Source organism: Harpia harpyja, chromosome 2 (assembly GCF_026419915.1).
Source record: "Harpia harpyja isolate bHarHar1 chromosome 2, bHarHar1 primary haplotype, whole genome shotgun sequence".
Lineage (NCBI taxonomy): Eukaryota > Metazoa > Chordata > Aves > Accipitriformes > Accipitridae > Harpia > Harpia harpyja.
Genome location: NC_068941.1, coordinates 80,517,098 through 80,533,927, shown reverse-complemented (window position 1 = coordinate 80,533,927; position 16,830 = coordinate 80,517,098). Strand labels below are relative to the sequence as shown.

Sequence of the window (16,830 nt, the reverse complement as noted above, 5' to 3'; positions counted from 1 at the left end):
AAATATATCTCTGGGCTTGAAGATTTGTGACTGAAGAAATACAGGAAGTTTAGGAGGAAAAATATCAGTCAGGCTTCCTTTAACTCAAGGTTATGATTGCCAGTACCATTCCATCCCACTGCATGGTCTCAGTGTTTCTTAATCTGAGAACAGGTTAATAGCCTGCTAATTAGTTTTGATCTTTCTACTGACACAGGCAAAAAGAAAAAAGGGGGGGGAGGGGGGGAGCCAGGGGAGAGATTTTATTTTATGCTTTTAGATGATGTGTTTCTGTGGTCATTGGTGCTCTTGTCAGGTCTTGCCTGAAGTCCCTACAACTCTTGTTTAGAGAAGACTAATTGCCTGGAAAGCCCCAACTCCAGAACTCTGGCATTTGGCATTGTTTCATTTTGTCTTTGAGGCCATAACAAGACGCCTACACCTTGACAGTGGCCCCTTACCATCCCTTTTCTGGGACAACGATGTCCATGGTCTACACAGAGTAGACAAGGGCCTCTACCATCTGCAGGAATTTGCGCCTTTTCAGCTGATGTAATTATGCAGAACTGTGACAAGAGCAGTGAGCTAAATCTTCCAGATTGTTCGGGACCACAGAGGACTCAAGCAGTCAAGCGGCTTTGTCGCAAAAAGCAGTGGATGTTGCTGCGTGTGCCTGTCTTCCCACGTGTCCGCCGAGGTTTGCCTTGTCACAGCCCAGGGAGCATCTTTGGCCTATTCCTGGCTGTGCCCTCTCTCTGAAGGGCTGTGTGCTGGTCTTTGCAGTGTAGGGCGAGGTCGGTATCGGGAGCAAGTGCATCTCTGCCTTGCCGCCTTCTTTTGTTTGACCGCAGTGGGATAGGCCTTCTAGTAAGACTTATCTTTGGATTACATTACTTCACTAGTTTTAAGGCTTGCCAGGGCTTCTGTGCTGTCAGACTTGTTAAAAACATTTGGGGGCAGGGAATTCTAGATGGTTTCAGACCCCTGGATCAACGAGCAGCTGTGTGTCAAGAGGTGATGGGTTTTTTAAGATGGATTTGGAACAAAGATTTCTGTAGGATCCGTCATTGGACACTGAGTTGTCTGTTAAGGCCTTTGGTCTTTTGTGCAGTAAAATGCAAGTTGTCTTGCAGGCTTGTTTCCTAGACTTTATAACCACTTTACCACTTCTATTAAAGAAAATACTTTCCCTGCTAATTTGTAATGCTTTCTCTTTCAAAATTAGTTGTCATCTGCCTTGTTTGGGGGCCTCCTACCACCTCTGCCCAGCTCCTCACTGTGTGTTGCACACCTGATAATTTTACCATGACCAAGCTTTAAGAGTTCAGTACCACACAAACACTGCCTCGAGAGTCCATCCGTTGCTTTCAGTTCAACTGAATTGGGATTCCTTAATATTTTTCTAGTCCGCTAACTAACAAGCTTATTCTGGTGTTTAGCTTAGGAGATGGGCAAGAATGACTGGGGCTTCAGGCCCAGCTGTAGGTGTCCGAGGCTCAATGACCAAACTCTGGGACTTCTCCTCTAGCTTTGGACAGAAACTGGTGACTCAGGAATGGGAATCTTGGAGAGGGGGTGTATTTGAGAGAACAAGCATTACACAGGGCTAATCTCTTTTCTTTTCTTACAGGGTTGGAAGAACATCGTTCTCAGACCCTGAGAAATCTGGACTCTTTTAGCAGTGTGCTACCTAAAGGAATATAAGGAGTTGCTACTTGCAGCTTCCTTGCAATTAATTTTTTGGTACTTGTACCTCTCTTTCTGTGGTTTTAGATCAAGAAACGCCATGAGCACAGTAAGTATTTTACTACTTGATGCAAACCTGATTCTTAAAACCTGTTGCTTATGGTACCTCTGTAAATGTTGTTAAGAGTTTGTGGTAAACATGCTGGAACATAAGCATATAAAAACCTCATGTAACTTCATGTTCTGTGATACTTAAGACTTTTAATCTCTCTAGGTGCTAGCAGTAGTTCAGAAATGCTTACAATGTGAGCAGAAACCTGATATAATTGTGAACTAGTCTTCTCAGTTGCAAACCCTCACGATATGTTTTTGCTTTGTGACCCAGCTGGTGAGAGGTCTGGGGTGATGTCTTATTCCTTGATGTGATGCGTTCGTGTAGGGGTGACCCATACCACCATTTGATGCATATGACAGCCTTTCTGGGGAGGGTTTTGTGTATCCCCGTGTGCTTTTGCCGGTGCTGCAAAGGCGAGGGCCACATTAATATTCCTCTTAAAGAAGGTGCTAAGGCTTTGCTCTCCCTTAGACTCAACGAAAGCGCCGTGGAAGAGCAGTTAATTCTAGGCAAGCTCGGAAACGAAACAGGTTGATGGCTTCAACCACAGGAACGGCTTCAGAAGCAGAGCCAGCAGAACTTGAAGAAAGTGGTAAGCTTTCTTTTCAACTTGGTAAGAACACAAATTGCTTCTGGAGGGTTGGGGTCCCACTTAACGTGTGGGTTTTTTTCCTGTTTCTAGGCCCTTTACTGCGGAGGAAGGGAAAGCTCTTCTTTTAAAAAGCATCTAGTATGGCACTTGTAAACAACAAGCCTACTGAGAGCTGTTGTAGTTTGTTACTGAGATGCGATACATTCAGCACTGGTGATACATGAGTTGTGTGGGAAAGGTACTCGAGTGCAGGTCAAACATGCGAGTGTCTAGTCTGACGAGCTGCGAGTCACTGCAGCTGCCGCTAGAGACAGTGGCAAACTAAGTTTGGGAACTCCCAAGTTTTAAGAAGATAACGAGAAGTTTGTTGTTAGTTGTGCCTTGTCCCTCAAGGGAGAGGCAGTACTTGGTCAGTCCTTTTTTGGAAAAAGTACCAGAACTTCAAAAGCCTCCTTGACCTCCTAAATAGAGATTTAAATTGCCACCTGAAATCCTAGGAAAGATTAGAAGTAATTGTTGGCCTCCAGGCAATTATAGGTCTTTTCCAGTTTTTGCTGTGCATTTGACTATGAAAGGTTGGAAGAGACATGAGACAGGAACATTTACAGCAAGGTGCTGTAAAATTATTATATCCTACATGTGTTTTATTCTGTGTGATAAACATTCTCCAATGTTAGGTGAGTAATCTGTTGCTGTGTACCTCCTGCAAGCTGTTGTCATACAACAGAACTGTATGAGGAGCTGAGCCGCTGTTCCTCTTGCATTGCAGCTTGCAGAAGGCAGCGTGGTAATGCCCTGTGTGGACTCCTGAGGGCAAAGCTTGAGTGAAATGTTGGCTGTGTTGCTGCAGAGGAGAGGGATAGGGCAAGGTTGAATCATACCTCAGCCTCTTACATATAGTGGCAGGCAATTTTACTCCTCTTCCATCTCTGATCTTGTCTCTAATGTTCTGTTTTTAAGCTGGTGAGGAAGTAGTAGATCTCACATGTGAATCTTCTGATCCTGTAGTCGTTGATCCAACTCACAATGATTCTGTTGTGGTAAGTAGTGAATAGCGCACTTATCTAAATCTTGTGGTCACGTTAGGTTTGTGTTGTGCTCCCTGATAGAATCTGACTTCAAGGATAAGGTTTAAGTTTGGAGTTGACTTGCAATGGCATGAAAGCCATGCGTTACAGGTCAACAGAGAAGCTGCTCTGGAGCTGGAGCTTAGCAAAGCCCTTCCTGGGCACTGCAATACCGCCGTGTTTTCCCAGACTGTTGTGAATGTGCATGGGTACTTTTCTTGAAGAATTGCTGCTTAAATGTCTATACAAAAACTGTAACCAGTTTAAGCAGTCTAGAGGTGATCCGATGCCTTTTCGTTGCGTAGACGTGGTGATAAACGCATTTCAAGTATGACATTCTCTAAGGATGTAGACCCCTCGTTCACTAAGTGTTAGTCTAAGGATCAGAGGAAGTCTGGTATACTCGTCATGGCGCAGTCGTGAATGTCGATGAAGAATCCTGCGGAGAAGTACGAAGCTTGAGGAATCTGGAAGGCCGAATGCTAAGGCATGGAAGAATTCTGTTGAAATGCGTATTTGACCTCTATTTGAAGACGCGTACAGTAAAAGGCAGCGGATGTCATGAATGCAGAAGTAAAACTTAATCCTTACAAGGTTTGGGTTTGGGTCATAGTTTACCGAGGCCTTAGGTATTCAAAAAGTCATCGTCTGGGCTTGTCTTCTGGCATCTCAGTAAGTAGCCTGACTTAAAGGGTTAAAACGCGGCTTTGATTTGCCACTTTAGACAGAGTTCCCGTTCAACCCCAAATGGGCCTATGAATGCGTCAACATCTAGGAGTATCACTTCCCGATAGTGGCAGAGTAATCTAAAATAGCTTGCTGCTCCAGAACTTGGGGAGAATACATACCAGTGATGGCTACTGTAACATAAGGAGATGCACTTTCAAGCTGAAGCTATGATAGCTGTATCAAAGATACAGGCGAATGACTTAAATAAAAAGCAAAGGAGGTAACAGTTAGTCTGTGACTTCAGAAATATGAAGTGTTTAGCTGCAATGTCAGTTGAAGGTACTCCTGTCGGAGAGATGCCAAGCGCAACTGTAGCTGGCCGTGGTACAAACTAGTTCTGGTTTTGGCTGGGATAGAGTTAATTTTCTTTCTAGTAGCTGGTATAGTGCTATGTTTTGGGTTCCCTGTGAGAAGAATGTTGATAACACACTGACGTTTTCAGTTGTTGCTAAGTAGTGTTTAGACTAATGTCAGGGATTTTTCAGCTTCTGATGCCCAGCCAGCGAGAAGGCTGGAGGGGCACAAGAAGTTGGGAGGGGACACAGCCAGGGCAGCTGACCCCAGCTGGCCAAAGGGGTATTCCATACCATGTGACATCATGCCCAGTATATAAACTGGGGGGAGTGGGGCTGGGAGGGATTGCTGCTTGGGAACTAACTGGTCATCGGTTGGTGGGTGGTGAGCAATTGCACTGTGCGTCACCTGTATATTCTAATCCTTTTAGTATTGCTATTGTCATTTTATTAGTGTTATCGTTACTAGTTTCTTCCTTTCTGTTCTATTCAACTGTTCTTATCCCACGAGTTTTACTTCCCCCCCCCCCCCATTCTCTCCCCCATCCCACTGGGTTGAGTGGGAGTGAGTGAGCGAGCGGCTGTGTGGTGCTTAGTTGCTGGCTGGGGTTAAACCACAAGTTTATTACTCCAAGAAGTCTTTAAAAAACCTGCTTTTTTTACTGCTATTTTTAAAGCTGGAATAGTATTCGATCCAGTCCACAGTGTAGTTTATAACCTCAGTTCTGGGATGCCACTGCTGCCGTGCAAACCTGAAACAAGCGGCAGGAATAGCACGGGAGTATCTCCTGCTGGGATTGTTCCTGAGCCCTTTGCAAGGGAACGGCCTCAGACTTTGCAACATCGTCCGCATTGCCCCAGCTCTAGTTCCAGCAAAGACAATAGTGGGTTTGGGTTGAGGATTTTTTTCTCCAGCAGCTGTTAATCTAATATGAAGTGTTAATGGCTATCACACCTGAACTGGCCTGTTTGGGGGAGGGAGAGGGAAAGAATGTCCTCCAGCCTAAATCGCATTAGGGTCCTGAAACTGGGGAGCAGGGAGAAGGGTGTTCAGGTGGTTCGTAGGCTGCCTCCATTTCTATCCCTTTGCAGCAGTGTGAGCAGAACCAGAAGCAACCCCTTCCTTATTTTCAGAGCAGCAGCTAATTTACTACTACTTCGAACATTCTTCATCAAAATAAGAGAGTGATATCCCACCCTTCTTAGCTTGTTTCGTTGTAATTGCTTAGCTTGTCTGGTGTTTGTATGTAACGCTAGAGGTGCACGCCAAAGTCTAATTGTATTTTCTTTTCTCTCCCTTCCCACATATGTTGATGCAAGATTGTTGAAGGTAAGTTGACGTTTTACAATTTGTAATGTAATTGGCCTAAACTTAAATTTTATTTTTGTCTTTTCCAAAGAACCTGGGCAGCATGGATTGAAACTGCATTTACCAAAAGACAAAGCACAGTGCTAAAGTATCTGGCTGGCCAGCGTCTCGGAGAACGGATCCAATCTGTGTTTGATGGTCACTGTCGGAGCTTGTAGAAAGTATCTGAAATAGAATAGATCAAAGCTGCTCAAAATATGTTTTCTTATTTTCCAAATTTAGAATTTCTGTAAGCCCAAAGTTGATGATAATTTTAATTAGCACTGGAATACCTGCTTTGAATAAGAAAATGTTGAAAGGCTTTTTTAGCCTGTATTGCAGTGAAGTAACTAAAGGCAAAGTTACAGACTGTTTATAATCACGCATTTCAAGGATAGTTCCAGGGCTATATACTTTATAATCTAGCTAACTCACCAAATTTAACTTACAGAGAATCAACGAGAAAGGAGAGATCGCAGACTAAGAGGCCAGCCAAGGTTCCATATCTGTGTCCTGATTAGCGATGATGAAGATGAACCCAGAGACGATGATGTGTATGTGAAAGATAAAGTGTCTTTCTAAAATCTAATTTTTGATATACAGTAGAAACCGATTTCTTCCAAGCTTCTGGGTTCTCTTTGATTACTATGCAAAAACTTCAGACCTAAAATAGAATTGCATTTCTAGAAGAGAACCCCCCAAAACCCCAAACAAACTTTTGTTCAGTTGTTTGTGAAATCCTTATCTAATGTATCTTACAGTACGGCTTGAGATACGCTGAAATGCTTGCAATACATAAAAGACACAGCCAAACAGTCTGACGATATGCTTCATACAATCACACATTTTATAAGGAAGGAGTTCCTGGTATGCATATGTCACTGGGCTGGGATGTTGCCCTAAATTAGAATAGGGGATGTTTTAATTTCTGAGAACCTCTTTCACTTCTAGAATGAATAGTTTCCAAAGGACAGCTAGATGCTTTTGTTACAAAACTCTTGTTTATGTCCTGTGGAAGAGGAAGACTGCCATACATATACTGCACAGCGCTATAGAGTGCTGTTATTTCTAATAACAGAGCAGGGTGACTGACTGCATCCTCCCCTAATGAAAACCTAGACGCTGTTTCCTTTAGGTAAGGGAGACCCTAACTGCTTAATAAATGCAACAGCTTGAGAGAGGTAAAGGTACGCAGGGATCTTCAGATGAAATGCATCACGGCTGGTCTGTGCAGTCGGATGGTTACATGACGTTTTATGTATTGGTAACCCTCAGTGCACGGTGAAATTAATGGATGCGTGTTCTTTCTGGTTTTGTTCTCTCTACCGCAAGGCCGTCTGGTACCGTTAGCTGTCCGATTTGCATGGATGGCTACTCAGAGGTAAGGATCCACATGTTGTCATTGTTTCTTTTTTGTCGAAGGGAGAACGGGGCAGAGGGTGAGCTGTGAAACTCTGTTGGGTTATGTGGGAGGCTACAGACAGCTGGCTTGAAGTACAGGCCTTGGTTTGCCGGTGAAACTAGCTTGTAACCCAAAGTCATTTCTTAGTGGTGTACGTAGAGGGCGAAACACTTTCCAAGATGGCACTGGAAGATCTTTGGGTTCCTTGTTATTCAAGTAGTCGCGTAGCGTTTCCAGATACTCCAAGTCCGATTAGCCTGGTGCCAGTAGACCAGCAAAGCTGAATTCTTTACCCCAAATACCTGTTGTGGCTTCTTTTCTTCCAGATTGTGCAAAGCGGACGACTGATTGTGTCAACTAAATGCGGCCATGTCTTCTGCAGCCAGTGCCTCCGTGATTCCCTTAGGAACGCCAACTCTTGCCCAACCTGCAGGAAGAAACTCACTCACAGACAGTATCATCCCATTTATATATGAGTCCTTCTCTTTCTCAGGACAGACTCAACAGGATTTTGGGGGAAAATGTCGTGTTTTCAGTGCTCTGAAGATTTAAAGAGCAGCAGGTTGTCCACACATCCAAATAAAACTGATTCTTTTTGGGTTTTGGAGAATAACTTGTATGTATATAGACAGCTTTTTTTTATGGTCCAAGCTGCTTCTTGTTAGGTCCCTGGTTATAATGTTAAATTTGTGACTGTCTCTAAAGTAGACCAGCAGCCTGTATCAGAAAGGAAGCAGCTAATCCATTTCCTTCTACTTTTTTTAATGCTTAAATAAGAGGGGTCTGAATATTTTGTTATTTCTTACTCTTTAAATTATTCCCACTGTCGCATACAGGTATGGAATAGTTACCTTTCAAAACACAGATGACCAATTTGCCATTTCATTACACTTTTGTTTTTATCCTGTGAGAAGCTCATGACTACATTGCTTTCTGCCATACCATCTTTGCCCAAGTGGAATAAGTTGTAACGATGGCTCGTTTTATCATAAATCCATATTAAATTGACAGCCAAGGTCATGCAATAAAGTAACCTGCTGTTAACCAGCAATCAGGTGTTTTAAGCAGAAGGCTTGAACATGTAGATGTCTTTATGAACTCCATGAGATCTAAAGTGTGTAGACAAATTGCAACGTGTACAATGTGAAATTGCTTCTTTGAATGTTTTAACTGCCAAGAATTCCTGTATTTGAATCACAACACTGAATTTATTTTCCGAGGTGATGAGATGGTCTCTTGGGTTCACTACTGTTCTATAGCGTGCTCTCCTGATCACTAAGGAGAATGTAGTCTTCTCTAAGGCTTGCTAGTGATGAATAAGCAGCAAACTGTATGCTGTCCTCTTGTCAGCTGAATACCAAACTACCCACAGATCTTCTTACTGTATCAAGCGTACCCAGCGTAATGCTTCAAGTTCAGCGCGTTCACTTGGCTGTTCTCTTCAGTTGTTGACACATGACTGGTTTTAGCCTGGTGCATTGGATTAAAAATTAAATAATTGTGTTGCCGCAGATTTAGGCAGTGGAGGCTTTAAAAGATGTGTTTGGTAGCAATCTTGACTTGGTAGCTTTTTGAGAGAGAAGTTTAATCTCTCTTTGCCCTGAGGGTTGTCCAGCTTTCTTTAAAAGTGTTTTTAGAAAAGACGATGTAGTGGGTTGACCCTGGCTGGATGCCAGGTGCCCACCAAAGCCGCTCTATCACTCCCCCTTCTTAACTGGACAGGGGGAAGAAAATATAACCAAAGGCTCGTGGGTCAAGATAAGGACAGTTTAATAAACTGAAAGCCAAGGTCGCGCGCGAAAGCAAAGAAAAACAAATGATATTATTCTCTACTTCCCATCAGCAGGCGATGTCTAGCCACTTCCTGGGAAGCAGGGCTTCAGTACACGTAGTGGTTGCTCCTGAAGACAAAAAATGCCCCCCTTCCGTCTCCCTTTACTTAGCTTTTATATCTGAGCTGACGTCATATGGTATGGAATATCTGTTTGGTTAGTTTAGGTCAGCTGTCCTGGTTATGTCCCCTCCCGAGATCTCGCCCTGCCCCAGCCTGCCGTTGAGGGGGGGGCAAAAATGTTGGAGAGACAGCCTTGATGCTGTGCCAGCACTGCTCAGCAGTAGCCAAAACACTGGTGTGTTATCAACACCTTTCTAGCTACTGATGCAGAGCACAGTGCTATGAGGGCTGCTATGGGGAGTATTAACTCCATCTCAGCCAGACCCAATACAATCTCCACCCCTTATTCCATACCATTTGCATCATGCTCAGGTCCCACATAATTTAATACAGATATCTTCTAACCATGCCATTGTATTTAATTCTCATTACTGAAATCCCTTCTTACCAACACTTACAACTGAAACTACATACTTAAACCACTTTTATACCCAACATACAGATTTATACATTCTTATTAATTACTATCCCCTGTCCTTTAACAGATAGATATTCCATGGGCTTCTTCCACTCCTCCAGATGTTCACACACAGGTTATGACTTGGGCCCCATCCATCAAGATGAGTGGTCAGGACAGGAGAAGCAGTATGTTCGATCGTTGGGCACCAACACCGGCTTGGTTTGGGTCACCGATGCACTTGTCTGGTTCCTTACGAAGTTCACTCCTCCGCAGTTCAGGTCATTCCTGCTACATTACTTCCTACAACATACAACTCACATCACAGATTATTTTTCCCTCAAGGTTAAATGTCCTTGAGGCACACACTGGGTCTCCCCATCCTTCCGCATTACCCACCAAGTACACCCAGGTCCTGTCCGGACAGGCCCAAGAGCTACCGCACGAGCTATTTCCTGTCTGATATGCTCAAGGGCTTGTTGTTGTTCAGGGCCCCATTCAAAATAGTTCTTTTTCCGCGTTACTCGATAGAGAGGGCTCACAAGCTGACTATAACCTGGAATATGCATTCTCCAGAGCCCCACAAGGCCTAGGAAAGCTTGTGTTTCTTTCTTGTTAGCTGGTGGAGACATAGTTGCTATCTTGTTAACCACATCCATAGGGACATGACGGCGTCCATCCTGCCATTTTATTCCCAAGAACTGAATCTCCTGTGCAGGTCCCTTGACCTTGCTTTTCTTTATGGCAAAACCAGCTTTCAGAAGAATCTGAATTATTCTTTTTCCCTTCTCAAACACTTCTTCTGCCTCGTTGCCCCACACGATGATGTCATCTATGTATTGTAAATGTTCAGGGGCATCGCCTTGTTCCAGTGCTGTTTGGATTAGTCCGTGACAAATGGTAGGGCTGTGCTTCCACCCCTGGGGCAGTCGATTCCAGGTGTATTGGACACCTCTCCATGTGAAAGCAAACTGTGGCCTGCACTCTGCTGCCAAAGGAATGGAGAAAAACGCATTGGCAATATCAATTGTAGCATACCACGTGGCTGCCTTTGATGCCAGTTCATACTGGAGCTCTAACATGTCTGGTACAGCAGCACTCAGTGGCGGTGTCACTTCATTCAAGCCGCGATAATCTACTGTTAACCTCCACCCTCCATCAGACTTTCGCACTGGCCATATAGGACTATTAAAAGGTGAATGAGTCTTGCTGATGACTCCTTGGCTCTCTAGTTGATGGATCAGCTCATGGATGGGAGCCAGGGAGTCTCTGTTTGTCCGATATTGCCGGCGGTGCACCGTCCTGGTAGCGATTGGCACCTGCTGTTCTTCAACTTGCAACAGTCCCACAATGAAGGGATCTTCCGAGAGGCCAGGCAGGGTAGATAGCTGTTTGATCTTCTCTGCGTTTACAGTGGCTACACCAAAAGCCCATCGGTACCCCCTTTGGGTCCTTGAAGTACCCTCTCTTGAGGTAGTCTATGCCAAGGATACAAGGAGCCTCTGGGCCAGTCACAATGGGGTGCTTTTCCCACTTGTCCCCTGTCAAGCTCACTTCAGCCTCCAATACAGTCAATTCCTGGCATCCCCCTGTCACTCCAGAGATCCAGATGGGTTCTGTGCCCCTATACACTGATGGTACCAGCGTACACTGTGCACCAGTGTCTACCAAAGCCTTATACTTCTGTGGGTCTGATGTGCCAGGCCATCGAATCCACACAGTCCAGTATATCCGGTCATCCCTTTCCTCCTCCTGGCCGAAGGCAGGGACCCTCTATTGCTGTTCCTCATCAGAGTATTCACTGTCTGACCCTTGCGGTGCCAGACCAGAAGTCCCCTCACCAGAGTCAAGGGAGGTCGTTTCAGTTCTTCTATGCCTGGAGGATCGCTGATTGCTTTCTTGGGCCTCTACAGCAACGACACTGACAGCCTTCTTCTTGGGTGACCCCTTCTTAACAGCTGTCTTCCCTCTCAGTTCACGTACGCGGGCTTCCAGCTTAAAGGTGGGTTCACCGTCCCACTTCCTCATGTCCTCCCCTTGGTCACGCAGGAAGAACCAGAGTGTACCACGTGGCATACGCCTTGGGCTCCCTTTCCCTCTGACCGGGGCAGGAGAGGACTGATTTCTTGGAGCGTCCCTAAGAGCCAAGGCACTGTCCTGTAGGGATGAGGAGACACAGAGATTTTCTTCAAAGTTTTGGAGCCAAGACGACACTTTCTCCACAGTTGGTGTTTCCATATCTGGGCAATACATTGCTGCCAAGCTGTTAGAATATGACGCTGGGGCACCTTGAATCACCTTTCTCCACATGGCCCGTGTGCACAGGACATCCTCTGGATCTTTTGAGACTTCCTCATCATCTAGATCACTGTAGATGACTTCCACCACTGCTAACTCTCTCAGGTACTGGATGCCTTCATCTGCGGTAGTCCACTTTTCTGAGGAATTCACAAGATCTTCCTTGAATGGATATCTTGCCCTCACACTTGAGAGGAGCCGGCTCCAGAGACTGCAAATTGCTGCCTCTTTTCCAATTCCTCTTTCAATTCCCCGGTTTCTAGCGAGGGATCCCAGCTGTTGGGCTTCCTTGCCTTCCAGTTGCTGACTGTCGGCCCCGTTATCCCAGCATCGGAGCAGCCAGGCAGCAATCCGCTCACCTGGCTGGCGGCTGTAGTCTTTCCGCAAGTCCCGAAGTTCTGAGGACGTCAGGGACCGGGTAGTTTCCGCTTCCTGTCTAAGTTCCCTCACTCCTTCCTCCAATTTCTTTATCGAAGGACCAGCTTCTAGATTAAGCCTTTCCTCTTCTTCTTCTTCTTCCCTCACTAATCGATGGTATGGACCTGTTGATCTCCTCGTCCACTGTTTCTTTTTCACTATTGGGGCAATTACTGTAGTTGCTGTTGTTGTTTGGGTCCCTGCCTCGACCGTGGTCCTCTGAGAGTGTTGAACTATGGCTCGGTAGGCATAGGCCAGGCCCCAGTACAGTGCGAGAAGCTGCTGGTTTTCATTGGGATAGGCAAGGCACCCTTCTATCAGGTGGCGCGTCAGTTTGCCAGGGTTACTTGCCTGTTCAGGTGTAAAGTCCCAGATTATGGGAGGTGATAACCGTCCTAGGAATCTGCCCAAATCCTTCCATATACCCTGCCACCCAGGGACCGGTCGCTTGAGGGCACATTTCAGTATTGCCTCACCCAAAACTTGTCTTCTCTTATACCAGGACGAGACCAGATTCCACAATACCCATAATATACCACCAGTATTAATTATTAGTACTGAACAACTCACATAAGGGTGAACAAGGACCTCAGGAGCCTGCATAATAAAACCATTCACATCAATGCCCGGTAGGGAGAGGGAGATGTGTTCCCTCATCTCCTCCACAAGATAGCTCCCACAACACAGCAAAGCCACCAGTGCCAGGACAAAGCACATAGATATTATTTGTATTAGCATGTTCCCGAGTTCCTTCATTCTCCCCACAAGATAGCTCCCACAGCACAGCAAAGCCATCAGTGCCAGGGCAAAGCACACAGCCATTATTTGTGTTACCATGTTCCCAAACTCAGCAAGGTAAAGATAAGCAAGCAGGCAACAAGCTCCGTGACCTGCACAGGAGCTTGCCACTTAATAACTAGCTATGGCACGTTTAATGCAAAACTGCCGTTGTCTTGCCCCACGTTGGGCGCCAAAATGGACTGTAGTGGGTTGACCCTGGCTGGATGCCAGGTGCCCACCAAAGCCGCTCTATCACTCCCCCTTCTTAACTGGACAGGGGGAAGAAAATATAACCAAAGGCTCGTGGGTCAAGATAAGGACAGTTTAATAAACTGAAAGCCAAGGTCGCGCGCGAAAGCAAAGAAAAACAAATGATATTATTCTCTACTTCCCATCAGCAGGCGATGTCTAGCCACTTCCTGGGAAGCAGGGCTTCAGTACGCGTAGTGCTTGCTCCTGAAGACAAAAAATGCCCCCCTTCCGTCTCCCTTTACTTAGCTTTTATATCTGAGCTGACGTCATATGGTATGGAATATCTGTTTGGTTAGTTTAGGTCAGCTGTCCTGGTTATGTCCCCTCCCGAGATCTCGCCCTGCCCCAGCCTGCCGTTGAGGGGGGGGCAAAAATGTTGGAGAGACAGCCTTGATGCTGTGCCAGCACTGCTCAGCAGTAGCCAAAACACTGGTGTGTTATCAACACCTTTCTAGCTACTGATGCAGAGCACAGTGCTATGAGGGCTGCTATGGGGAGTATTAACTCCATCTCAGCCAGACCCAATACAGACGACAACTCGGATACCTGTCCAGGGTGAGAGAATTCCTCTATTTAAGGAAGGCAGGAATACACAGGTTTATGCACTGTTATCCAGTCACTTCCCGCCCCCCCCCCCCCCAGGAGTGAGTTATAAATGTCTGCTTTAAACCTGTTATAGCTAAAATCTGCAAGCTGATGTGGAACCCCCGATGAGCTGATACAAACAGGATTACAGTAATTAAATGTAGATGAGATGATTAAAACCAGTACTTTATGATCCACATCTGCAGTAGCTACATCTATGAAAAAGTCCAAAATGAAACTCGGACAACTTCTGGCAGTTGGTTGATTATGAAAACCATTAGAAGCACCATCCTGTGCTGCGGTGCAGCACAACTGTAGGATGTGTTCAGTTAACATTGATACCTGATGTGTCTTTGCTAACCTGTCCTGGGGGTCTGTAGGAAGCCTTTAATTAAAGCAGCTCTTCTAATTAGGTGTCTCAAGTTCTGTATTGAAGATTGCAACCCAAACGTAAAGATGTTTTTCATTAGGATGTTTAGGGCTGTTTCTGGATGTAGTACTACAGAGTTTTGTTCCATAAAGGCTGGCTTAAGAAATGCAGTACCTTCCCCACCCTGGTTTGGAATAGCTTTGGTTCAGCGCCGTTATCAGGAATATGCAGTTTCTGCATCGTGGCAGTATGGTAACTGCTAAAAAGTGACACGTGTTTAGTTACTGTGTGCTCCCATTGGTAATATAAACTACAAGCAAGGACGACAGCAGTCTTAGGGCAGTGCGGTGAGAACAGCGGCTGGCATTGGTGTCCCAAGAAGCAGATAATTGATGAAACAATTGTAAAGATTGTTTAAAGCATTAATTGCATGAAGAGAAGCAGCCCAACGTTAAAACTGTCAAGTTACTCAAGGGCCACAGAAACAGCTTTCTCCCTGTAGCTTAACAGAGAAGAAAAGAAAAAAAAACCCAACAAAACAAAAGTCTGGCCAGTTTTCCTTGGGTGGCTACTGTGCCAGAGGGACAGTAAAAAGAGGGTTTAAGGGATTACCTCTGGGCATAAGGGCAGGTCACGTATTCGTGCATCTTTCACAGTGTACTAGCCATAGCCTAAAATGACTTTGCACAACTCCCTCCGTGTAAATATCACTCTATAGTTTGCGTCTCAATAAATAGATCTAATTGAAATTTAGGTATCACAAACTATATAATATTTAACAAAGAAGTTTTTAGCTTTTGTGTACCCTGTGAAGTGCCACAAATTTTGTGCATCTCAAAATGAATTTTCGGTCTCCGTACATGGAAAAATACTAAATTGCATTACATGCTCTTTTTGGGGGAAGAAGAAAAAATGAAACCCCAATATATTTGAGTTCCACTGATGTCTTACATTGGCAAGAAGTGATAGATAATATAAAGATTTCTTCATTATGTAAATGTATGTCTTGTTGTATATAGTTCAATTTTTCCTGTATTTAATTGTATTCATGTCTGTCTGTCCCATCTATGTTGGACTCTGCTGGTAGGCAAACAGTTCTTTTAACAGGTGGAAATAAAACTGTCGATTTGATCAATCAGAAGCGCTCGTTCTTTTAATTGCACTGTATTAATTGGTCTGGGGTGGGGGGCGGGAAATCCCAAATGCCCAAACCTTTTAGTTCTTTTGGCCATTGTGCGTTGTATGGGGGAAAGGAGAGCAGTGCTGCCTGGGACAGGAGTGATGAGGGGGTGACAGGGTGCAGTCCTGCTCGAGACTGGGCGAGCGGGGGGTGCAGAGGTGGGCTCGTGGGTGGGGGGAGCCCGGGAGCCAGCGACAGAGAGGGCTCGCTTTAAAGGATGGCAGGGTGTTGGGTTATCTCCTTGCTGTTAAGTTGTTGACGAAGCTCATGTTGCCTGTTGCATGCACGTGTCGTGTACGAAGCACCGTGCTGGAGAGAGGGCGAGGAGGAATGCTGAGGAGAGGACCAGGCACGTAGTGCTTTGAAAGACGCTATAAAGCAAGCTTATTTTATCTCTTCTCCAAATAGGTGCTGTTGCCGTGAAGTTCCTCTCTTTTCCCTCTTACTTGCCTTTCTTGCTCATTTTTAATGAAGTTTCTCGACATTAAGGAGAAGGGAAAGAAAGTTTCTGTTCAGGCAGGCCATTTAGGTACGTATGTATAAGCAACTTAAGCAGCATGTTCACCAGGATTGTTTCCCTATGCAAATGCACTGCATCAGAGGTCTACCTGAAATCTTATTTATTCAGTCGGTCTTAGAATAAGTGTTTTATGAGGGCTCTGAACAGCTGCTGTGTGAGTAGATGTATTCTTCGGGATTATGTTGCTGCTAACAACACTCTTTATTAAGTGTGTATGTTTTCTGCTGATCATTGTTTGTGGCAGACTGACGCCTTTCTGCATCTTCTGGTTGCGCTGTTCTTCCCTACCCTCTCTGCCCTAGTTCTGGCTATGCTGGGAAACAGCTTTACTTTCTGGAAGGAAGGGGGCTACCTACTGTTTTGCAGTAGTTCAAAATGGGTGTGCAAAGAGAATTCACATTACCTGGACACGGAATGTTACAGAAGTGGTTGCCTAGGCGAGTCCTGTGCTGAGGAAGCAGGAGGCTGAAAGTCAGTTCCCAGTGTTCTGTGGTAGGGAGCAAACTCTGAGCCTTAGTCTTCTACGTCCCAGGTGAGAACATAAGGCAATTTGCTCACATTTGTGAGAAAACCTCTTGAGTAACTACACAGGTAAATGAATTCATCAAACCTGATAAGGATCATATTGGGGGAGGGGGTTCTGTGTTGAGCCTGGTACATAATAGGCAGTCTAAGTAAAAAAAAAAAAGGGGATGTTGACTTAAATTTTAGAATATTTTCAGTTGGAAGGGACCTACAGCGATCATGTAGTCCAACTGCCTGACCACTTCAGGGCTGACCAAAAGTTAAAGCATGTTGTGAAGGGCCTTGTCCAAATGCCTCTTAAACACTGACCGGCTCGGGGCATCGGCCACCTCTCCAGGAAG

The 16,830-nt window shown here is 45.2% G+C and overlaps 1 protein-coding gene across 2 annotated transcripts; it reads left to right on the top strand.

The window, feature by feature from the left end:
* Window positions 1–1,267: 1,267 nt before the first annotated feature.
* On the top strand, window positions 1,268–4,999 carry LOC128138920 (E3 ubiquitin-protein ligase RNF4-like). 2 transcript variants are annotated; one of them, XR_008234188.1, is made up of 4 exons: window positions 1,269–1,774; window positions 2,252–2,372; window positions 3,333–3,412; window positions 3,745–4,999. XR_008234188.1 is itself a non-coding variant. In XM_052780648.1 (3 exons), the coding sequence occupies exons 1-3, from the start codon at window positions 1,766–1,768 to the stop codon at window positions 3,425–3,427; spliced, it is 225 nt and encodes a 74-aa protein (XP_052636608.1). In that variant the 5' UTR covers window positions 1,268–1,765; the 3' UTR covers window positions 3,428–4,999. The 2 variants fall into 2 exon arrangements, 1 of the variants encoding a protein (XP_052636608.1); XM_052780648.1 differs by having other exon boundaries at window positions 1,268–1,774; window positions 3,333–4,999.
* The last annotated feature ends 11,831 nt before the right edge of the window (window positions 5,000–16,830 follow it).